Here is a 25,549-nt window from a genome sequence, read left to right as displayed (position 1 = left end):
ATTCACAAATACAGTGGTACCTCAGTTTTCAAGCATCTAGGAAGCTGAATATTTTGGTTTTCGAACACCGAAAACCTGGAAGTAAATGCTTCCATTTTTGAACGTGCCTCGGAAGTTGAACAGCTTCCGCTGTGTGTTTTTCAATTTTCTCAATTGAACTTGCAGCCAGCCCTTTGTGCCTCAGTTTTTGAACATTTTGGAAGTCGAACGGTCTTCTGGAATGGATTACGTTCGAGAATCAAGGTACCACTGTACAAGCTTTGTATGCTAGTCCTCCTGTAAATACTCAGACATTAAACTGTGGGGATGACTATTAAAAATAAGAAAATTGGAGCAGATTTGAACCTGTGATACTAAGGAGACAAGGAGAAGGAATTTACTAGTACAGTCATATCTTGGTCGTCAAATGGAATTCTGGAAGTCCGTTCGACTTCCAAAACGTTCGCAAACCAAGGTCCGGCTTCTGATTGGCTGATTGGCCCTCGAAACAATGCCGACAGCCAAAACAGATGTTTGGCTTCCAAAAAATATTCACAAACTGGAACACTTACTTGCGGGTTTGCGGTGTTCGGGAGCCGTTTGACAACCAAGGTACGACTGTACTCATCACATTTACTCCCAAGTCTGAGCTAATGTCTCAAAGGTTTATGTAGAATATACAGTGAGAACAAGCCTGCTTATTTCTGTCAGCTCCAGGTTGCTCTTCTGAATAGTTTTGCCCTATGGCCAGGCCTAGAATTCTCCCTTGCTGACCGGAAGCTGAATAGATTGGGTATGTGTCTTAGGAATGCTCAAGAAAAGACAAGTTCCATTGTCTTCAGACTCTTCCGCAAACAAGGATAGGCAGTTTGGTTTCTGTTCCCTCCCCCATGTGTTTCAGTGTTGTTGTGTGTGTGGTGTCTAGAGGAGGAAACTTTATGCTGGGGGAGATCACACCCAACCTGTAAGCTGAAACATTTTGGCTCTGCAAGTGAGAGAGGTGCAGCTTGCTTCTGTAGCTCTAAGGCAGCAGCTTCCTTGTTGAGGCATGTTGATGAACTTTTATCCTTCTTCAAATGCAGACCTAAGGGATGGGGGAGGGAGGGAAAAGGCCAGTTCCTATATGGGGACCATAACAATTGACCTGGTTCTAGCTGGTCTCATGGTCTTGCTGCTGAGAAACTAAAGAACTAAAGAAAAGAATGGACACTGGTTGACTATGGTTCTCAGGGACCCCCCTGCCCTGAGCCAATTTGGCAGGGAGGAGATGGAGGGGAACCCCATTGTGCAAATAGAAGTCCTTGTTCAGAGTGTTTGCTGATGGAGCTGATTAGATGACTCTCTCCCTTAGTATCTGATTTATGTACCAGACCTTGAGTCAAGTTGTCACTGATGAGAAGAAGGGGTTAAACGGGCAGTTTGGTTCAGCTGTGTGTATGAGAGGCCTATTGCTCTAGCTAAACCTCAGATGTTAAGTGACATTATTTTTAAAAATGGTTTCTTCAATTGAAGACTAGAAAAGAGGACTTTGGTTGTAAAGGAGTAAGCCCCACCAGTGGTTACATGCCAATATGTAGATAGATGATTAAATCATTTTATTGATCTGTCCATTGATCAGTGGCAGAGGTAAAAGTGAGGACTGGACAGGTTTTGAATGGATTCCTTTATAACTATATATTTTCTTCTACAACTTTGGATGACAGGAGGCCTTCCACCACAAGGAGTGTTTGCCCTCTCTGCTTATACCCAAACAAGAAAGTGTTGCATGGCCAGGCTTACACAATGTGCTAGTTTCTCTGGATAGCTCAGTTGGTTAGAGCGTGGTGCTGACCAACGCCAAGGTTGCAGGTTCAATCCCCGTAAGGACAGCTGCATATTCCTGCATTGCAGGGGGTTGGACTAGATCAGGCATCCCCAGACTGCGGCCCTCCAGATGTTTTGGCCTATAACTCCCATGATCCCTAGCTAACAGGACCAGTGGTCAGGGATGATGGGAACTGTAGTCCAAAACATCTGGAGGGCCGAAGTTTGGGGATGCCTGGACTAGATGATCCTCAGGGTCCCCTCCAACTCTGATTCTATGAGAGTGCCTCCAGAGGGCTGATGCGGACTGAGATAGGCCAGAAAGAGTTCCTATGTGGTCTTTGTCTTTCTGGACTTTCAAGGTGCGGGACTGGAACATCCACCACAACACTGAGTGCCACTACCATCACATAAGTTTTGCAGAACTGTTATATGCAAAGTGATTTATGTCCTGCACCTTCAATATAAATAATATCCCCATGCTGGCTAACAGATCAGTCACAGGCAAAGTGCTGCTACTACTACTACTACCGGTATTAGTAGTAGTATTCATACACACTGATTCACCAAATTATAACACCTGAAGCAGTGGCAACCCATTCAGAAGACAGTAAAATCAAACTGCGCTAAGAAATGCTTACATCAGCAGTTCTTTAAATAGCATTGCCATGCATGCTTTAATGCAGATGTTGCTCTTCTGTGCCACTCTAGGAAAGCATGTGCCTAGTTGCACACTTGGGACCATAACAAATAAGAGTAAACTGTGGCAAGGAATGGAAAAACGTCAAGAGCTCCAGCCTGGCTGTGATAAATACCTACTGCAGACTCAAGTTGCCAGGATAAGTTTGCTTTAGCAAAACTGTGTACAGTAGGAATTACCCCTAGCAGGCAAGCAGAAGAAAGAGTTGATTGGAAGTCTTACCTGCTGACATTTCAGAAGAAATAGTTCCTCCTGGTTTTCTCTGAGATAATTGAACTTTCTACATCCCATGGAAAAGAACAGTGTTAAAAAGATAAAGAAAACACTATCAGCATTTTGATCTAAAATTTTAACCCACAGAGCCTAGGGCTTGCCGATCAGAAGGTCGGCGGTTTGAATGCCCATTGTTCGGTCCCAGCTCCTGCCCACCTAGCAGTTCGAAAGCACATCAAACTGCAAGTAGATGAATAGGTACTGCTCTGTCAGGAAGGTAAACGCTGTTTCCATGCGCTGCTCTGATTTGGCTTAGTCATGCTGTCTGTGTACAAGCGCTGGCTCCCTCGGCCTATAGAGCGAGATGAGCACCGCAACCCCAGAGTCTTCCGCAACTGGACGAACAGTCGGGGTACCTTTACCTTTACTGGTGCAACAGGAATTCAATTTCCTCTTCTCCTCCAAGCTTCCCCAAGATTTCGTCCAACCCTGCAGAGCTGGTTTTGAGGGCGCATGGGCCGGGGGGAGGGGCTTGAGGGGACAGGAGTGGAAGAGAGAGTTCCATTGCATGCACAGAAGTCTGTTGTGTCAGTGGAGTTGCAGTGTTGGATATGGCCCTGGGTATTTTCAAATACATACAGCTCTCTTAACAGTATTCGTCTCCCACCCATTTTCATCCCTCCCCATCCCTAAACCAGATTTATCAGTCAGCACACAAACACATGATGGGGAAGATGAGGTGAATGGGAAACACCAATGCAGATGGTCAAGTTTCAAAGGCACCCAAGAGCTCTGATCAAATAAGAATGGGGCATTTTCACAAAACGGAGTGCACGTGTTAATGTTCCACCTCCATTTTTAAATCATTTAGCCATCACTTCAGCAAATCGCATAAATTGGGATAATTCAGCATGGGCATACAGTGGTACCTCGGGTTACAAACACCTTGGGTTACAAACACTTCGGGTTACAGACTCTGCTAACATGGAAGTAGTACCTTGCGTTAAGAACTTTACCCTACGATGAGAACAGAAATTGTGTGGCGGCGGCAGCAGGAGACCCCATTAGCTAAAGTGGCACCTCAGGTTAAGAAGGGTTTCAGGATAAGAATGGACCTCTGGAACGAAATAAGTTCGTAACCAGAGGTACCACTGTATATACTTGGGCACACTTGGGGAATGCTTCATCTCTCTTCCTCCTTCCCTAATGAATAAGGACTGAGCCTAGATGCAGCAAGATGGCTCTAGTGTGTGTGTGTGTGTGTGTGTGTGTGTGTGTGTGCTCACGCATGCTTTTTCAGGTTTATACATTTCACAACTTTTACAATCTTTTTAACATTTCAAAACTTGACTTCCTTCCCCCTCTTTCTGCCGTTCCTTATTTTTAATATCTTCTGCATATCCAAATTAACTTAATTTGCTCATTTATTCGTCTGCTTTAAATATATACTCTTATAAAACTGCAGAGTATTACAAGAATCCTGCCAGTGTTCTTATCTATTTACCATTTATCTGTAAATATTCAATAAACCATCTCCATTCTTTTATAAAAAGTTTGTTATCCTGATTTCTTACTCTTCTGGAAAGTTTAGCCATTTCTGCATATTTCACAAGTTTTTGTATCCATTCTTCCTTCTGCTTCTTTCCATTTTTGGGTGAGTAACATTCTTGCCACTGTAGTAGCATACATGAATAAGTTTCTATACAGTTTAGGTAGTTCTGTCCCTATAATTCCCAAAAGAAAAGCTTCTGGTGTTTTTTGTTTTTTAAAAATGTTATTTTAAACATCCTTTTCAATTCATTAGATATCATTTCCCAGTAAGCTTACTACAAGACCACCACATATGATAAAAAGAACCTTTCTCTTTACATATTCCAACACTTATTTGATTTAGATTCATACATTTTTGCCAATTTACTCAGTGTTAGATACTATTGATATATCCTTTTCATATAATTTTCTCTTAGATCATAACATGCTGTAAATTTTATATCCATATTCCACGATCGTCCCCATGCTTCCATATCTATATTATGACCAATATTTATTGCCCAATGTATCATTGAGGATTTTACTTGCTCATCCTTTGTCTCCCAACATTTTATACATTTTAGATAGCACTTTTACATTACATTCCAACAGATCTCTCTCCAATTGTGATATTTGTTACCCAAATGATGATTAAAATGATGATATTGTATCCATGTTGTTAATTTCCCTGATAATTCCTTAAATTCTTTTAATTTATACTCTCCTCCCTCTTGTTTTAATAAATTTTATAAGTTGTCCACCCTTCTATCTTTTTCTTTTTCTTTACCACTATAGCTTCCAACGGTGAGAGCCAAAGTAGTATTTCTACCTCTAATAAATATACATTTTCCCCTAATTATGTGATGTGTAAATCCTTTATGAACTTTAACCTCTTCATACCATAAATAAGCGTGCCAACCAAAAATATTGTCATGACCTTCTAAGTCTAGAATATGTGAATTCTCTCAACCACAATTCCTTCAACCAACAAAGACAGGATGCCTCATAATATAGTCTCATATCCAGCTCTAATGTTCACGTTCACTTTCACTCCTTCTTCTCAGCTCCCTGAATTATCTTTTCTGAGTTCTTGGGAGGCCTGATGACAAGCTGTCTCTTCTGTACTGCTGATAGAAACAAGAGTGTGATGGTTGGGATTTCAGCTCTGCAGCATAACTGTTATTGGATGCCACCTCCTTTGAGTCTTATCAAGGCCGATCTCCAGAACTTTTTCCTGTGTAGGTTCTGGCCTATGTCTCCAGCACAACAAATGAAATTAACTCACCTGGAAAGATGTGATTCCTTTGATATACCTTTATCATTTCATGCTCCTTATTGTATATTAATCTTCTACCTCTGTCTCTTGGGGCTTTCCTTTTATCTTATTTTAAATGTCTACTCTCTGTTGTGTTGTTGAATCATTAGTGGAAAAACTTTAACTCCCACATTCTTGGTGACCCTTCCTTCAGCCTGTTGTTTGTTTTTTTTGGTCTCCTTTCTCTATATGCAGAAGATCTAGAGAAGGAATCGTCTAATGGTGACCTTGTCCTCCTCCAGTGTCTTTGCAAAATTTACCCATGCTCACTGGGACTCATGACAGCTACGTTACACCTGGTTATTGTTAGCTGCTGCAAATACAAGATTTTGTAAGCATGAGATGAGTAAAATCACAAGAATGTATCTCTAGAGGGTTTGTTTTGGAGTGGAGAGGGGGTTGTGTGTGAGTAGGATGATCAAGAATTTACGAGCCATGTGGGTAAATCTTTCTCTTTTCTTTCTAAGTTATAGCCAAGGGTCTATAGTGCATTTACCACTGGCAAGCCCTGCCCATCTCTAGGGCCTGAGAAAGGGTGACTTTGCACTGAACCTAGGCAGGACTCAAAAGCAGCAAGGCGTCTTGTAACTTGCAGAATCAGCTACCCTCAATCTTGGGCTCTCTAAATGTTTGCTTTGAAGTATAATTTCCGTCATCAGCATGGCCAGTGATCATGGATCATGGAAGTTGAGTCTAAAATGTTTGAAATACACCAAGTTGAGGCAAAGCTTTTGTAGAACATCTCTGAAGCTAGATTGTCAGGTATGACCTCCCTTCTTCCCTCATTAGTTTAGAGTTGGGGAGGACAGCAAGGGCTTCCCCAGAACCAGCTTTTGTATCCAAGAAGAGTGATGATAGGATTAGCCCACACTTGATTAACCAGCCACTGGAGAGAACTGGTGGGGTAACTGTTTCATTCCCCCAGCTTTGGACAAGGATGCATGCTGTTCATTGTAGCAGCAAAAAATATGACATCGTCTTAGATGTCCTCGTGCCGTGTTGTATGTTTATGAAGTGCTTTGAGTAACTCAAATGCAAATACTGGTGTGTTGTTTATATGCAGGCTTTAATAATTGACATAAAGTTTCTAAGCACACACTACTCCTCATTCTTTTGCCATTGAACTATCGCTGTCCTTTCTTGTGGAATATGAAATTGAAGGATAGTTCTCCCAGGTGAGGTAATTAACCCCATAATCAGTCATTCATGTGATGGGCCAAGAAAAGGAGATGAAACTTTGAAATGGGATAAGTGAATGTTGGGTTGTGTAAGATCAGAAACTTTCCCCACCCTTTTGGAGAAAGGTCAGAAATTCAGTAGAACTAATTAATGAGGTGTTTGGTGAATTATGCCTGTGCACACAAGCCACTTCTTATGTATGTGTGTCTATACACACAAATGCACACATATAAGAAAGAGGTTCAAGTAATGGAGGAAAGTTGGTCAAGAAGATGAACATTTTTGCAAATCAATCTCAAGAAATTTTGTACCTTTTTTTAAAATAAAAAAGTAATAAACCACAAAATAGAATGTACATTACACTGCAGATTTCATGAAAATGCGCCGTGCTGGACAAACCTTGAACAATGCAGCAATATTTCTTTAAGACTTCCCCTCCTTCCAAAAATGTTGATTAGTCAAGTGGAATCCAAAGAAAATGGATTTAGAGACAATAAATGTTCCCCAGAACATGAAATCTGGAGAGCTTTCCTTGAGGCTATATGCCCAGAGCTCTTCAAAGTATGTATTTCTTTCATTTTGCCATTTACAAGAATCTCAGAAAGATCCGGTATAAAAGTTTGAAGGTTTGGGAAATTCCCCTGTTAAAATATATATTTTAGAAGGTGTAATATGTAGGCCAGGAATTGCCAACCTGGTGCCTTCCAGAAGTTGGACTCAAGGCTCCATCATCACAACCAGTGAGGCATAAACTGTTATGGAAGTTTGCACAAGGAAGAGGGCACAGTCAATGCCTCAAGCAGTGCCTGTCACCGTTCTGTACTGCACTCATCAGAGAAGGACCAACTTTTTGTGTGATTTGGCCTGGACAGAGATATTGCAGTCTCCAAGGTCCTGGCTATTGTCATACCTTTCTGCCTTATTGTAAACATGTGTGCAACTGTACACTTCCTTCTCTTCACCTAGGTACTTTTTGTTTATTTTTATCTACTAATATCATTTAGCATAAACTATACTTAACTCCTTCACACAATTCCATCTCAGGGTCCCTTCTCTTTTGTCCAGCAGTCACCAGCCTTTTGCGGCCCACATTAGCAAATAGGAGAAACTGTCGTAGACACTGCATGCAGCAAGACCTTTTCTATTGGCTACAAAAGAATCCTGCGTTCATGCCTGATTTCGGACAGAGGGAGTATGTGTGGGTACCATGCTGATGACCTCTGCCTTAGGCAAGCTGCACCATGTATGTCAGGCAATGGGACATGGGTGTAACTGAATAATTAAGTGTTATTAAAGGGAAAGCCCCATAAGCCTGATGAAGGAAGTGCAAAATAATTATTAAGAGAATGAGGCACAATAGTGAAGCAACGTAAAATGTTGCAAGGATGTTGGTCTTCAGCATGGACATAGCCAGGATTATTGTTGGGGGGGCAGACCTTTTGTTAGGGGGGGGAGAATATCAGTTTGCTATGTATTTTCATGTATTTTTATGGATTGGGGGCAGCTACCCTCCCCTCACCGGCTACACCCATGATCTTCAGAGAAGACTGAGAGGCTGTGAATGCCTATCCAGTTTGTGGAGCGCAGTGGCTCTTTCAGTGGGGACGGGGACATGATGGAGAGGGTGGAAGCAGCATGTCTCTCCCCCCCACTCTATTATAATCATTTGGGGGTTCTTTCTGCTCTCCATTGATTTCAAAATGGGCAGCACAAAACACTTGTGGGGAAAACATACCCAACACTGTCAGTTTCCGTATTGGTTTTTTGTTGCTGTTTTGTAAGGTTTGGGTGGAGCTTGGATTAATTCTTGATTTGCTTGCTTGCTAGCACCCTCCCTCCAGGAAACAGAAAGTTTGGACTAGCAGGGACCAGGCTTTACAGGATCTGCAGCTTATGTTTTTTGCTATCTGCTGCTGTAAAAGCTATGAGTAGATTTCAGAAGGCTTCACATAACCCGCTTGGTCCCAAATCATGTTGCTGCTGTTCTTTTCCAGCCCCTTGTGGAAGAGCACGAAACATAGCTGAGTGGTTGTGCTACATGCTTTGCATGGAGATGGCTAAGGACAGAAGAGCAGCCTGCTGAATCAGGCCCGTCCAGCATCTTGACCTCATAGTGGCCACCCAGATGCCCATGAGAAATCCTCAAACAGGACCCAAACACAAGAGCACTCTCCCCTCCTGTGGTTTCCAGCAACTGGTATTCAGAGGCATCACTGCCTGTGGAGGCAGAGCATAGTTTTCATGGTTAGTAGCCATTGAGAGCCTTCTCCTCCATGAATTTGTCTAATCCTCTTTTAAAGCTACCTAAGTTGGTGGCCATAGGGACGCGGGTAGCGCTGTGGGTTAAACCACAGAGCCTAGGGCTTGCCAATCAGAAGGTCAGTGGTTCTAATCCCCGCGACGGGGTGAGCTCCTGTTGCTCGGTCCCTGCTCCTGCCAACCTAGCAGTTCAAAAGCATGTCAAAATGCAAGTAGATAAAAAGGTACCGAAGGTAAACGGCGTTTCCGTGTGCTGCTCTGGTTCGCCAGAAGCGGCTTAGATATGCTGGCCACATGACCCGGAAGCTGTACGCCGGCTCCCTTGGCCAGTAAAGTGAGATGAGCAGCGCAATCCCAGAGTCTTCCGTGACTGGACCTAATGGTCAGGGGTCCCTTTACCTTATCTTTAAGTTGGTGGCCACCATTGCCTTCTGTGAGAGTGAGTCCCATGGTTTAACTATGCACTGCATTAAGAAGTTCCAGGTTCATTCCCAAGCATTTCCTGTTAAAAGGATCTCTTGTTGCAAGCCTAAGAGACACTTCTTCTGCTTGGGGCCGTGGAGAACACCTGCCAGTTCAAATAGACAGTAGACTGAGCAAGGTAGATTCATATATAATCCCCTCTGATACTTGCATCACCCTTGTTGTGTTCCTGTTCCTTCTTCTAAACACGGGAGAGGTATTTCCCCCTACATCTGATGGGGAGGTAATTCATGTGGTGGCACATAATTGTGGCATAATGATGACTTGATGCTGATTAACCTGTGTTCTTTCGAGCTGAAACTTCAAAGCTGTTGTAAAAAGTCCTAATTGGAATCTCTTTGAAAGTGGGTTAACCAGGCCCCAAGTCTATGTCTCTGCAATTGGTATCATGAAGTCTTTTTCCTAGATAGTCCTGTGGCAGCTGCTGTTGTGGTTAGTGTAGTATTCAAGTGCTCAAGGAACTTGAAATCAAAGATTTTGCTTTACATTAATGAAAATTATTTGGAAGACATTCCATGGGGCTGTTGCTGCTGCTCCAACTCCTCTCAGTCAATCTTGCTAAACTACCTATCACAGCTAACTGCCCACAGGCCTTGCTTGTTTGTGTAGTTTCAATGTTGTGTAGTTTCAAAGCCCTTCCCATACTCGGAGCAATCCTAAATTTCCTTTTCAGTATTCTGGTGCTGTTAAGGCTTCATATCTAAAGTGTACGGTTTTCACGCCCTGTTATGAAAAAGAATTTAAGAGTAAGATTTTCCAGATGAACTGTATTGTCTTTGTGTTTCTGTGTTTTTCACTTGAGTACAGTAATGGGAGAAGTAGATAGAATATACAGACAGAGTAGTGTATATAATGAGAGTAGGTCTATGCAGATGAAATTGCACTTGGTTTTATTGTATCTTGCTGCAATCTAGCTGGTTGCAATCACAATGTTTTTGAGTGAGGCAATGCCACCCCCCAAATCCAGGAATTTCCAGGGACAGGAGGGAAGTTTAGTGTCCTTCCCCCAACCAAGTTCCTGAGTACAACCATTTAGCTTCTCTCATGTAAGAGAGTGTGTCTGGTGTTTCCAAAAGCAGCATTTTCCTCCTTTCAGCATTCAAGATTTCCGAACTTAAGCTAGGGGAGTGGCTTGTTGGAAGCAGATATCTGCATATACAGGGTAGAGTAGGGTGTGTGTGTGTGTGTCTGCGCGCACCCCCCCCTTCTTGAAATAGTATGAAAAATACTCTGAAATGGCACATGGCTCAGATCAGCATGTCCTGCCTCACCCAGCAGCTGCTGCAGCAGCATCTCATGAATGAATGCAGGTCACTGGTTAATACAGAGCACTTTGCAACACATACACAAGCCATCGGCCAATTGTCCCCCCAATTCTCCTGTTCACAAAAATAAATGCAAAACAATTTAAGTAAAAAAATAGCCAAATATTTGTTACAAAAAGAGGCCAATGCTGTGACCACTCTTGCCTTCTCTCTGTCTCTGTATCTCTGTCACAAAACAAATACTGAACCAAACAAACAAAAACACTTCACAAAGTAGGAAATGCTCCCTGCTGTTTCTCTGATTACCAGAACATGCCAAGAACGATGAGGAAGGGTTGGACTCCAAGGAAACAGCTCTGAGCATGCTCAGAACATGCACCTATGATTTGGATAGGTCTACCCGGAGGCAGACCTATGAATATTGCACCAGGACTGTTTGTGTATGCTATAGACATATGCTAATTCCAATGTCCTGGCTGGCTAGATTGCCCTCATAACAACAGGAGGGAGTGGTGAAACTGCTATCGTAGGACTAACACTAGCAAACTGCTAATTTTTCCTATGGGTATTCTGCCTGGACATAGCAGTAGCAGTGTAGTTTTATACTGAAAGTCGCCTGTCAGCTCTCTGCATTGCCCAGAATATGCGAGAAATGTGTGTCTAAATTCAAATGGAAGGATAATGAATGTATGGGAGCCAGGAAAGGTAGTGGCTTTGGGATTTTGTGAATATGGTGATGACTTGCACGAAATGCCCCTTGATAGGGCAGTACCCCAGAGCATTCCCCACTGCTTTCTCTACTCTGCCTCACCCCCCAAAGTCCTTTAATACTAATCTTTAGCGTATCTGTTGAGGGGGGAATAGGCATCTTAATCTATCTCCTTGTTCTTTTCCAATGCTAGGAATCTTTGCCTTCAGAACAGAACCCTCTCCTACCCTCTCCCTGGCTTCAAGTACACCTACAAGCACAAAACTCATTTTACTATTCTGATTAGGCCCAGACCAAGTTGGTGTGCTTGTTGGAGAGGTTGTTTGTGTAAAAAGTGGTCCCGTTTTCTGTGCAGGATTCCTTCAGAGTTCCTCGCGCAAATCATAATGAATCATTGTAAAACTGACCTCCAAGATGCCCGTTAACCTTTTGATTCGGTGTGTGAGTGTTTTTGGGATGAGGGAATCACTGTTTATTCAGGGCAGATAACTAGGTGCTGGTAGAGGGGTTTTGGGGGAGGGTGTGAAAGGCAATTACTATGGGAGCTTTTTAAATCTGGCCCATCACACTGTTGAGTGTACATCCTTACATTCCCAATCACCTTTTTAATGGCATGTGAGAGGGAGCTGCTGTTGAAGACCTTTTATGCATTACCTTTTCCATTGCAGATGTGTTTGCCAACCTTTTTCCTGTCTGCATTCACACATCACAACAAGTCAAATTTCTGGCTGATCTTGTTGTTCTGCATGCTGCCCAGTCATTCCTGCTTTGCTCATCCCCTAGCACTGGTGGAAGAAATAAACCACGCTGCCCATGCCCAACAAGCTGGAAAGCCTGGCTTATTTTGATGTGCACATGTATTTTAGAATGGTGACACAGCTGTTCATTTTGGGGCAGGTTACTTGGATCAAGAAGCCATCCAAACTATGCTAGGTATATACACTTTTCTCCTGAGAGGGAGCTTCATCTCAGGTGTCAACAAATGTTTTGAAAGCGTCCCTTTCTAGATTCGATTGCCTGAGAATTTCTTTCTTTCCATAAGTTCCTGTTGTACACACTTTAGAGAAAACTTGTGGGACAGGGGGATTGTTAGCAGAGCCAGTCATATTGGTTGGCACTGCTGGGGCAGCTGCTAAGGCCCACATCCCAGCAAAGGGCCCAACACAGGAGCAAGTCAGTGGAGCAGCTGTTACCACCATTGCCTGTTTGCTCAATCACACTCCTCACCCCACCCCCCTGCTGCCACCGCCTCGCCTCCGCCAAAGCAATGGTGGTGATTTTATTCAAAGCGAGAGTGAGAGCAAGTCAAGGAGTTGTAGGCATGCAGAGGATGTCTTGGAGAGGACTCAAAATCTGGACCCTGTGCTACTCATCTTATGAGTAGCAATAGGACGTTGAGACTTGGCTGCACTTGTGTCTGGGACTTGTGTAGGGAGGCGTGTGTGTGTGTGTGTGTGTGTGTGTGTGTGTGTGTGTATGTGTGGTTTTTGTTGAGATGGAACAAACTGTCTGGTGTTTAGCAAAACCAACTTGGCGGCTGAAGCTTATGCCCCAGATTGCTTGAGAGCTACTACCTTCCTTTAATGTACCCGCAGCGTCTTCTGTAGTTATTTTGCGAACACATGTTTTGCCTGCTCTTGAACTTTTCTGGCATATCCTGTGCCCTCCTGAATGTTCCCTGGCAGCCTGATCCCTGGGCACCCCTCGCAGTTCTGTGTATGTATGAGAGTGAGCGAGAGAGAGGGAGAGAGAGACGGACTGACGATGAATAAGAGTGTGTTGGGAGCCGTGTGCGGACAGCAAGCCTCCCCTCCATCCCTCCCCCTTTCCCCTTTGGCTAGCTGCTCCAGTTCTGATCTCCTTATTTGGCTACACTGTTCCCAAAGAAGGGGTGGGGTGGGCTGGAAGGGGAGGGGAGGGGGAGCAAGGGAGAGACTGGGTGACATCACAGAGCTCGGAGCCGCAGGAAAGAAGTTGCTTGGGGAGTGTGTGTGTGCGTGGAGGGGCGGAATCACCACGAAACACTTGAGCCAAGCTCGTTGTCGGCAGTTTCTTAAAAAGGAGATGTCTGTACTGGAGACCTTTGTTGTGCTCTGTCCGGGAAGCTCTCTAGCCAAAGGAGACACCACTCTGTGTTCTCAGCTCCCCCAGGAGCAGCTGGTGGGTGCTGCCGCGGAGCATGTTGTTGCAAAACACTTAGCTGCTGTGGGGGAGCAAAGGGGAATGGGAGTGGAAGTGGCAGCACTATTTCAAAGCCCCTGACACAGTCTGGCTGGGGACGGGAGTCAGCGCCCAGCACACATCTCCGAGAGATGTTTCTGAAAGGTATAGGGAAGACTTGGGCCATTGAGAGTACCTCTGAGTAATGAGTCCCAAAGGAAGAGGGGTGTGTGTGTCTCTATCTGTGTTTTCTCCTCTTTCCTTGAGATGCCAAATCATTGTGTCCTGGAAAATAAGGGGAGGAAAAGCCAAGGAAAGGTCCAGCTTTAAACCATTAAGTCTACAACCCTGTCCACACTTAGCTGGGAGTAGGCCCTATGGAATTCGGCAGGACTTCTAAGTAGACTTGGTGAGGATTGTGCTGTAAGTCAAGTTTCAGTTTTGAATTCAGGGGTTCCTGCCAGTGTTCAAAACTCCCATTGTTCTAGGCGCATTTTGCGACAGGGAATTTCATTATTAGCGCAGTGAGTTTCTGAGCTCTGGGCGCAGTACCGCGCCTAAGATTTCAGATTAAAACTGCAGAGTGGAAGGAAAGGAGGACTTTTTCTGCCTCGCCACTTCCAGCTACTCTCTGAAGACTGGAGAAGAGACCCTCTTAAGAATATTAGGGGGGTGGGCAGGGGAAAGACTAGAGCATGTGGAAAAGTGAGCATAATATTTTAGCTGCAGTTCATTCATTTTCTGTTTTGTATTCTTGTTATAAAAAAAGCATGCCTAGACATTCCGTTGTTGTGCCCATAACCTACGTTTAAGGTGCCATTTAGCTACTAGCTTTCATATCTCAGTTTCTAGCACTGGTTCCTGCATACTAAGTGCTAGAATGATTAAAACATGTTGGTTTGCAATTAAAACGAATCTTCATACAACTTAAGAACATAACAAGAAATTTGCAGTCATGCAGCCTACATGCACTGTGGAATTATATCTGCTTAGAAGCAAGAGACTGGTTTCTGTTTATTTCTCTCTGATACTGAGTGAGATCACATACTCTGATACTCAAGCAAGATTAAGACTGCAACCCTGTGAACATTTGCTTGGAAGCTTGGTCCCAGCTCCTCCGAACCTAGCAGTTCGAAAGCACATCAAAATGCAAGTAGATAAATAGGAACCGCTACAGCGGGAAGGTAAACGGCGTTTCCATGTGCTGCTCTGGTTTGCCAGAAACGGCTTTTTCATGCTGGCCACATGACCTGGAAGCTATACTCCGGCTCCCTTGGCCAATAATGCGAGATGAGCGCGCAACCCCAGAGTCGGTCACGACTGGACCTAATGGTCAGGGGTCCCTTTACCTTTACCTTTAAGTTCTCACTGGAAGTGGAATTTTCTTTTAAAGTTAACTTGCACAGCATCAGACCATAAGTGTTTAGAACTTACTAAAGGTAAGGACTGGTAATTGGACACATTAATGTCTCTCCATGAAATGAAAAGTAAATTGCTATGTTTGGTAGGTAGAGTCATCAATATTTATTAGAGAATTAGATGTCAGATCCTGGTCCCTGTGATTATTTTTTAGTCCCGGGTCCAGGAGGAAGCTGGCAATAATAAATACAATGCAGTCACGCCTCGCTTTAAGTACGCTTCAGTTTGCGTACTTTCAGTTTAAGTACTCCGTGGACCCATCTGAAACGGATTAATCCACTTTCCATTACTTTCAATGGGAATGTTCGCTTCAGGTTAAGTTCACTTCAGGTTAAGTACAGACTTCCGGAACCAATTGTGTACTTAAACCGAGGTACCACTGTATGTGACAATGTAACTTTTTTATAATGCTTAACCTCAGAAATGAGATCTTTTTTTTCTTCATGGTTTTTTGCATGACAAAGTTGCTTTTACCAAAATGGCCTGGTTCCTCAGAAGTAGTAATAGACAGGGGCTTTCCTGATTACCCCCACTTTTCCTGATTGGGAGAGACTGTGGTATGGGGTGACAATCACCTCAAATTGAGTGCAGACACTTTCTGTCTACAGAGCTCCGAAACTGGAGAAATAACTCCAGTTAGTTGGTTTCTAAGGTGCTACTGGAAGGATTTTTTATTTTATTTTTGCTTTGACTACGTCAGACCAGCACGACTACCTACCTGTAACTGGAGCAATTACTGTACTCCTTCCTGGTGATCCCACCCCATTCTGGAGGGTCCTCTGACTCTCAGAAGATGCTTTTCAGGAAACTCAGGGTACTGCAGGGTGAGGGCAGGAAAATCTCCTCCCACCAGCCTTATTATACAAGCCACTGTGTTTGATAGATGCTTATGATTCAGCATTCAAATCAGTATTTAATCCACTATTTAATATCTATGACCCAGTATTATATTCAGTTACATTTTTTACATTTTAAAAAGACACTTGTGGAAAAACCTGATTAAAATTGAGAAAAAGCACATGTTTTAGTGTGCCTGCATTTGAACATATATTATTTATTTATTTATTTATTTGCTTCTAAAGTTTTCTGTCGTATTGTTTTGTGGGTTATTGTAATGATTTTTATTGTAATGCACTGTTTTCTGATTTTATGTTATGCTTTTGGCTCTTAATCCTTTGGTCAGTTGTAGTCAGAGACTAATAAGTCAAATAAATAATAAGAAAAAGGTATTATGCTGTGTGTGATGGGGTTCAAAGAAATAATCATTTCAAAAATGTTGTGTTGTGTGCCATGGGGTTATCTGACTCTCGCTTACACTAAGTGAGGCTGTTTAATTAATTCCTGCTTCAGCTCAAGTAACTTGTTAGGGATTGGTGTGTGTGTGTAAGAAGATGGGTGACATCTAATATAGCATGAGCAGCTGTCGTCTCATGCAATGGCTTCTCTTTCTTTTTCTCCCATCTCTCCCCCCCAAATCTACTTCAGAAGGTTAGGGGACCCTCTGAAACAGATTTTGGGGGCTGGGGAAGTGAGAAAAGAAATCAGAAGTCCCACTGTATAAATGGATACACATCACTGAATGTCACCCAGTGTCTCTTCGTTTCCTTGGTCAAATGCTCAGATTGTTGTAAGAATATCACAGTGTATGGTAGCTTTGAATGAACCAATGGTTTTGGGATTGTATGTTCTGTGGCTTGGAGAACATCAACACAGAGAGATGTGAAACATGTATATGTAGAAAACCTGTTGTATGTCAGACACTAAAAGAAATCCCACACTTGGCCATATTGATTTCCAGACATTAATGCCAATCTCTCTCTCTGTGTGTGTGTGTGTTCAAAATACAGTATGCATGATTATAATGCTTTTGAAGGATGATCAAGCCCCCAGCAACAGAGAGAGAGAAAAGACTGATCCTTCACAATTCTCCATTTACTTTTGTTTTAAAGAGTATAGTTGTATAGTCTAGATAGAATTATAAAGGAGAACTAGGAGTCAGCAGGCATGGTTGATTAATCACCAAACTTTTCTTGCCCTTAGGTTGCTGAGTTGCCATTTGGGGCTCAGGGTCAGAGCCCAGAGCAGCCATCACAATAGCGTCCAACAGCTGGAACGCCAGCGGCAGCCCCGGGGAGGGGCGAGAAGATGGACAGGAGGGGATGGACAAGAGCCTGGACAATGATGCCGAAGGAGTGTGGAGTCCAGACATTGAACAGAGCTTCCAGGAGGCGCTGGCAATATACCCGCCGTGTGGCCGGCGGAAGATTATTCTCTCGGACGAGGGCAAAATGTATGGTGAGTGAGACCATGTCATGCTTCTGTGTTCATGTGCCTTGAACCAGATTCCATGCAAGACACACATTCATTGTACATTGTACATTCAGATGGCCACAGCTTTGGATATTTATTTATTCACACTTAACCCACCTTTCCTTGTAGTCATTCAGTGTGATTTTCATCTTTTCCCTCTCCCCTTTTCCTTACAAATATATCGAGAGTGTGACTAGCCCAAGGTGAGATTTGTGACTGAATGGGGATTTGTATCTGGGTTTCACAAGTCCTAGTCCAACACTAAAACCGCTATACCATATTGCCTTCTGTGTCTGAGGATTTGATCCATAAATGTCTTTTGTTATTTATTTATCATCTCTTTAAAGCCTAAAATATTATGGTGTAATAGCCACCCTATTACCATGTTTTGTTTTGCAGGCATATACCAAATCTCTTCAGCTGCTGGCTAGGGAAATCCAGGTGGGGGAGTAGGAATTTGCTTCTTATAAACATTCTTAAGTTCAAAATATGTACCTCTGACACACAGGCCTTAGATGCTAAAAGTGTGTTTTTGCTTCTGGCACCTCAGAATGTTGCTTTCCAGTCTGTGTGCCTGCCTTGGTCCCTGCTGTGTTTTATCTCCCTGATCGCTTTGGCTGGTAATAAAGGAGGTGGACTACCCAAAGACCATCCTGAGAGAGGGGAGATGAAGTGTTTGTGGAGGTGGTTGTCTTGGAGCGGATAAAGAACTCCAGGGTAGTGCTGAACTCTTCTTCCCTAGATTGTTGACTCACATCTCCTTTGTACTTCCCTAGGTCTATATATCCCTCCCACTCCCTTATGCCTCATCTCTCCTCTCCCTCCCACTCTTTTCTCTGCCTGGCTTGACTGACTGGTTTGGTAAGCTCATTCCTGTCAAAGGAGAGATTGATTTTCGTCTGCTTGAGGATCCCACATGCCTGCCGTTGGGTGTGAAAGGTGGTGTATCTTCTCGCAAGCAAAACACTCTATTCTCTTTTTTTAGATTTATCGCCTTGCTTGTACTGGGGTTTTATTAAATGCCACAACAGGGTCTGCATCTGTGATTTTCTTGCTTCTCATTATGATACTATGACCTGAGATAGGCTAGGGCTGCAATCCTATACATTCTCACTCCTGAGTAGGCATTTATAGAAACATGCTGGAATTCCAATGGAACAAACTCTCCCATCTTGCAGTTGACTTCTTTGTGCATTCAATGTGCCCTCATTAAGTTGGTGACGTTACAAATTCATACCCTTAGCTTACCCCCCCCCCCAGGGTATGCTTACTTATTGTTTTATTTTAAAATATTCCTAGACTGATTTCCTGGGCCATCCCTATCCAAAATGACTTACAACAATAAACTACCATAAACAATCAGAAATACTTAGAGATATTTTACTGTATGCATTGGTGGGGAACCTGTGGCTCACCAGATGTTGTTGGACTACTTACTAGGGTTGATGGGCATTGGAATCTAGCAACATCTGGAGGGCCACGTGTTCCCAGTGCCTGTGTAGCGTGAGAGCTCGGTTAACCGAAGAAGGCTCAGTTGTCAGATATTAATTTGTTGAAATTCCTTTTCTGTTTTTGAGTTTGTATAAACATATACACATTCTGTTGCAGATTTTAATTGTCATGGTTTTATGCCAAGCTCTGAGATAACCAGCCTGCATCCAGTAAAAACCCAATAGCCATCTTAAGCCACCGCCTCCAAAACAGAAGTGCTCTACTTTTATAAGCTGTGTTACGTAGGAGCCACAGACTCACACAACATCACAGCTCCAATGTTAGGTTGTTCAGATGAGTAGGTGACTCATATGGATAGGAGTTTTTCTCAGGCTGGCCCCTGGCATCTTGTTGCAATCAGCACTCAGTGTAAAATGGTTCATCTGGAATGGGAGAGAGGGAGGAGAGGAGATTATGCCTTATCAGTTGCTGTTGTGAAATGGGCGGTAACAAAGACAAAAAGGCCCATAAGGAATGGGTTGTAGATCCTGAATTGTTCTAGATACTTTTATGCAGGGACGCGGGTAGCACTGTGGGTTAAACCACAGAGCCTAGGGCTTGCCGATCAGAAGGTTGTCGGTTCAAATCCCCGCGACGGGGTGAGCTCCCATTGTTTGGTCCCAGCTCCTGCCAACCTAGCAGTTCAAAAGTACGTCAAAGTGCAAGTAGATAAATAGGTACCGCTCCGGCGGGAAGGTAAACGGCGTTTCCATGCACTGCTCTGGTTCGCCAGAAGCAGCTTAGTCATGCTAGCCACATGACCCAGAAGCTGTATGCTGGCTCCCTCGGCCAGTAAAGCGAGATGAGTGCTACAACCCCAGAGTCGTCTGCGACTGGACCTAATGGTCAGGGGTCCCTTTACCTTTACCTTTACTTTTATGCAAGGTGAGGAGGTGAAGAAGAAAGGGCAGCTTTGGTCCTTTTGTCATTGAGATATGATACATTTCTGAAATGTCTGCCCACCACACCTAAGAAGCAGTTAAAAGGTAAAGGAGGGAGGGCGAGAATGAAGGCCCCTGACTCCTGATTGGTTTGAATGTGATAAATCCATGTTGCCACCATAATTAGCTTGGTTAAGTAATTCTGTCAGTCTCCTCACACAGCAGGAGAGGTAGGGGTGGACTGCCAAGCTCTTCCCCTTGCACTGTGTTAACTTGTCGCAGTTCAGAGCCCTCCACACATTTGAGGGTGAGGATCTGAAGTGGGATGCTGTCTCTGGTCGTGATTGTGCTGGGTGCTTCCATGAAGGGAAGAGGCTCCTTGTTTCAGGCAGTTGCCCTCAAACTTGTGGAAGGTGCTGTACCATCTAGGGATGTCATGTTGCAGGAGTGAAGCTTGGCAGTGTGCCCCTTGTGTCTCGCTTAAATGTGAGGAGATTGAATAGCCAGATAGGGCTTGAATATCTTCCCTCATGCCAGTGCCTCAGATTGAGGTGGCAGTGGCGATCGTAGGGTTCAGGCACAGTTTCACCCAAACTGTTTCGTGTTGCTGCAGAGTGAAATGTTGTAAACAGACACGTATTGCTTCTTCCTACTCATCAGCTCCTGCTGTGATGTCATAATTCTATGTTTGTGACCTCAAAGCACTATCTCCATAGGAATGGATCATCCTGTTGACAAACACTGGATTAATGAGCATGCTGAATGAGTCAGGGATCGGAAGAGAACATTGCCTGTTGTTTTAAGTGCATAATTGTTTGTCCTTTTGTTGTTGTCGTTAACGTTTGAGCCTCCCCAAGTGTAAGTGCCGTTCTCCTCCAGGGGCACTAGTCTCCCAGCCGTGCGGTAGCTGCTTTATCTGTGTGCAACTCCTGTAAGACTGTGATAACCCTAGAGAGGATAGCTCAATCGGTAATGCACGAGACTCTTATTCTTAGGGTCATGGGTTTGAGCCCCACGTTGAGCAAAAAATTCCTGCCCTGCAGGAGGATGGGCTCATAGTCCCTTCCAACTCTATGATTCTGACATTGACATGATTCCAATCATGACTCCTTCCCACAGAATTTGCACCATGGAAGGAGAGAGGCTTCCCAATTCCATGCAGATGGACAGTCGTGCAGTTTCAGTATTGTCCAAAATGCTCATGGATAAGCAGTTCCCATGTAGCTGGGAGAATACATATTCAGCATTGTGCATGGATGCTGAAAATGATTGGCTAGAATCGATAAGTTATGTTGTAAGCTTTAGCAGTTCACCGTTAAAAATGGGAGTGCTGCAGGTATCCATATCCTAGAAAGCCTGCCCCAATCCTAAACGTAGGTGAATGGGTTGTGGTTACCCATTTTGTATTCAGTGGGTTACCCACTTGTTGTATTCAGTGGCGTCTTTTGTTATTCTTCACATGTTCTAGTGCTGAGCCCTGGCATTAAATGCATACACCTGATGTAGAAATCTGGCCCGAGTAGTTATTTTAGCCCTGGGGTTGCTAACATTTTTGGACTTGTAGACCCTTTTGCAAACCAGAGAAGCTGTTGAAGACACAACCAAGCACATTCCACAACCTAATATATTGGCTACAACAGAATGCTGCTTTCAAGCCTGGTTTCAGCTGGGAGAGGAGACCCTGGTGGTGGCACATGTGTGCCTGCAGGTGACAAATGGATGACCCCTGTTTTATCCACTTTACTTATATATTTAACGTAGCTAAGTACTTGTGCTCCTGCCATAACTCTTTCCCATGCCTTCTTACCAGGAGTCTGCCTAAAGGGGAGATGGCACATTGCACCTCCCCTCCCCTTTTGCGCCCCCAACATGGCCCAGGGTCTCTCTGACAGGCAGGGGTGGAAGGTTTCTGAAGAGGCACATTTTTTAGATTTCTCCAGGAATAGCTGGAGTGCCGCTGGGGAGCTTGGCCTTTGTTCATCAAGCCCAAGTGTACAAACTGGTTTTTCCAGCCACTTGGAGACATCTGGCAATCCCTTAAAGGAACAGCAGCCCTGTTCTGCTTCTGCCTTTTTAAAATTCGCCTGCTCTCTCCCCCTGTCTTTTTTTTAAAAACCCTGTTTTACACTTTGCCCCACCTCTGCTTTTCTTCACTCTCTAGAAATCTCTTCTTGACTGCATGTGCAATAAGAGTAGAGCAGCATAGAGGCTGTTGGTTTTTTTTAGTTGGCCTCTCTCCCAGAGTATGACTGGAAGGAAAGGGGACACGCCATCTGCACTTACCTTTTCAAGTGAGTGAGGAGAGGGAAGTCTCTATTTTAATTGGCTGCAATACCAATAGCCTGCTTGTTCCAAGACCTGTCTCAATGGGAGAAGCTGGGTTGGAAAAGGACCACTGGATCTCTGATCCCCACCTGTCCCCATCCTTAACCTTACTTGGTTAGAAGAAAGCTTGAATCACTCAAGGGCTCTGCCACAGATCTGTTATGGCCTGGAATGTTGCAGATTTCCTATTTTGCCTGGTAGACTTTGCAACAAACTCATGTGGACTTTAAAGTAGGTAAAAAAAATGTAAAGTAGCAACACTGACAGCACCATATGTTCAGGGCACAGGCTGGAGAGGGTCTTGTGAGTTCCATCTTCACAGGACTTTGTTCTAAACTTCATTTTATGTGTGTGACATTTGCTGTCCATAATGAATGAGTCGGAGCTGGCCTTGTGGTACAGTATTTGGAAGGACAGTCCCTATCAGGAACAAATACAGCTTACCATTGCAAACAGTCACGGGCAACAAAGTAAAAATAGAGTTGCATGTCTACTCTACTACTTGTTGCCTTTGTCTCCTTATTTATATTGAATAATTGAATTAAAAGTTAATCTGGATTGTTAAATTTTTTTGCCTTATTGTAAAGTCTTAGTCCTGATTTTTATAGTGTTGTGGCCAATGGCTGCTTTATATGTTAGTTTTTCTCTGCTTGCATTTTAAGGAACAGTTGTAAAATGGCTGAAGATGGGCAGCTTTATGACCTGGAAATATAGGCATTCAGCCTTGGCAGTTTGCCAGGTGCATGTCATCCACCTGTATCTACTGGGCCACATGCTATAAAGATGCACATTCTTGACCATCTTTCACCTGATGCTTTTGCGTGCTTATAAATATGGAAGTAAGGTTAAATAGAAAGCAGCAGACAAGACTCAGTTTTTCTGCTGTGAAGTTACATGTTTCTGCTCTTGCAAGTAGCAACTTCCAGGTTTATGAATCCTTATTGCACTTTAGTTCCTGTTCACACATGAGGACTTATTCACACTAAATATCACCACCACCACACCTGCTCCCTGGTCTCAAAACTTCCTTGGGCACACAGTTACAATGGTACCTCGGGTTACAGATGTACCTATGTGGATGAATGTAGTTCATGTACTAGTGATGACAGAAATGGGAAAAGTGCCACCTCAAATCTTGGGAATTGCTGCCGGCCGTCTCAGAGAACACCCAGTTCATGGGTTAATATTTCCCTATGTGAACGCAAACCCAAGGAAAGTTGATGGCATGAAGTAAAAAAAGTGCTGTGTGAACTGGGTCTGAGGAGTGAAGTTCCTTTGAAGACGGAGCAGGAGCAATATGCTCCTTCTTCGAGTGGAGCATATTATCCACTCTGGAACTGTTTTTCACATGAACAAGCCCACCCATTCCCAGTGTGTGTGTATGCGCGCACACGCATACCATAGGTGCGTACATTCTGCCTTAAATAACAGTAGTTTTATTATTTTTATTTCCCGAAGGATTGCTTATTGATTCTGTTAGTTTTGCTAGTTCAAGATATTCACATAGCTTTAAATGCCATTCTTCCTTTGTCGGTATTACATTACTCTTCCAATATTTTGCTACAAGAATCTTGGTGGCTGTAATGGCATAAAGAAAATTAAAAACTAAATTTAAAAGAATGGGATGTTTTTAAAAATTACATGATGACGTATGTTTCCAATGATTACTCTTGGTTGAGCATAGATTAAATTCCACAGAGGTAAGAGAATGGGTTCCTACAGAACAAGAATGGACGCAGAAATTTTAAGATATGAGAAATTAGGAACCGCATAGTGGTAGAAGGAAGTCATTAAACAAATCAGGGAATAAAACCAGAGAATAGGCACAGATAAGAGTATAAGAGTAGTGAGGAGAAATAGACAAGGTGAAGATAAAAGGACTGCTTACTGGAATTATATGTTTAAAATAATGTCGACGATAGTTTGTATTTCCTAAAAAACTGTATGTTGTTGATAAGATGTTTCGTTAAACTTTCTATTTTTTCCATCATTTTCCCTCTCTTCTACTTTTTCTCGTTTTTCTTGTTTTTCTTTTCTATTTTGTGTAATATTTTTTCTTTCATAACAGAACGATGTATCTGATTATGTGTAATTTTTAATGTTTAAATAAAGATTATATATAAACACATTAAAATAGCAAATTCCTTTCTGTGAGGAATGGATGTTGTTGATACACAAAGTGTGTGCAATCCATACAGAAGTAGGGTAGCCATCCAGGATAATCACAAAGGGCGTTCTGTGAATGCGGCCTGGTTTTGCTGAGTGCTTCGACTGACAGTTCTTAGAAATTATTTCTGCAAAAGGCCCCAACTGCTTGTTAAAAATATGCCATGCTTCGTACCCAAAAGCCTAGCAGCAGACTGCTAAAACATCATTGCTTGTGGTGCTCTTAGAGTTAGACTAACAGAATTGTGCTCTTCAGCTGTGGGGTTGGGGTTGTTGTTTTTTTGGTCTAGATTGAACTTGGTGGCGAGACATTCCACCCGTAGCTTTCCAGCCTTGGGTAGGTGGGTGGATGAGATGGGGGGCAGGAGCGCAAGGGCTTCTGGAAGGTCAAAGAGAGCTTCATTTCAGAGCAGGTGCTAGAAGCAGGATGCCTCAGGAATCCCAGAACACTGGCGAGGCGAGCCGAACGCCTACGATAAATGGGTCGTGCTTGGCTGAGAGCGAGCCGGTTACTGACACAGGGGCTGATCTCCCAGCTGCTGTGAAGAGCGGCTGAAAGGAAGGAGGGAGAGCTGTGACCTGTGGTAACCTATAGCACTTGAACGGTGGCCAGTGTGCAAGAGCCAGAGAGGGAGAGAGAGAGCAGAAGGGTCTGGTCTGTGTATGGCAAGGGGCATTTCTTTCTCCTCCGGTGGGTTAGGAAGGGAGCTCAGCCAGGCACAGGGGAGGCTGTGCACTTGCCCCAGACAGCAGGTGTAACTTGAGTTGCGCTCCGCCTGGGCTGGTATGCTGCCTGCTGCTGATTGGCTGGAAGGTTGCCCCACTAGGTTATTTTTAACAGAGCTGTCCAACTGGTTCACGTGGTGGTGTCAGGGAAGAGGAATTTGGAGAATGTAGTAATTTGGAGGAGGACGTGCCCTCGGAGGGAATGGCACAGCCTCTGGTGAATCACGGGACCGGGACAGCTGAGCAGGGGCAGGTCTGCAGTGCCTGCCGGTACCAGAGGGAGACAATTAGCCATGGCAGGTGCCCTGGAGTGGGAAGAACGCACGCACAGAGCTTCTCAGTTGACTCTTTATGTTCACGGCACAGATAGGAACACAAAATGACACTGGGAGAGAAGAGTTGCAAAAGGGGTTTCTTTGCATATGCATGCTACCGCCACTGCTTTTTTCTTTCAATCCGGCTTATATACAGCTTCTAATTTAAAGACGGTTTTACAGTCTTCTAGTGTGCTCACTTTGCAACAACTCTGTGAGGTGGGTTCCTCTTGCGTTTTAGGGCCAAACTATATGGTACGCAGGAGACACACCAAGGGCAGCTGCTGCTCTCGTGAACAGCAAGCAGCCATCAGCAGATGAC

General features: G+C 43.8%; 1 protein-coding gene across 6 annotated transcripts in view; it reads left to right on the top strand.

Moving 5' to 3' along the window:
* TEAD3 (TEA domain transcription factor 3) overlaps positions 1-25,549 on the top strand; it is an 89,318-nt gene that overhangs the window by 35,695 nt on the left and 28,074 nt on the right. For all 6 annotated transcript variants that reach the window (XM_035124334.2, XM_035124337.2, XM_035124335.2 and 3 more), the window contains exon 2: positions 17,055-17,309. In XM_035124334.2, the coding sequence (XP_034980225.1) occupies positions 17,174-17,309 (136 nt within the window). In that variant the 5' untranslated portion in view covers positions 17,055-17,173. The remainder of the gene's footprint in view (positions 1-17,054; positions 17,310-25,549) is intronic.

The sequence above is a fragment of the Zootoca vivipara genome, chromosome 7 (genome assembly GCF_963506605.1).
Source record: "Zootoca vivipara chromosome 7, rZooViv1.1, whole genome shotgun sequence".
Lineage (NCBI taxonomy): Eukaryota > Metazoa > Chordata > Lepidosauria > Squamata > Lacertidae > Zootoca > Zootoca vivipara.
Note: the sequence above shows the minus strand (reverse complement) of the source record. Positions and strands in the feature narration are given on the sequence as shown.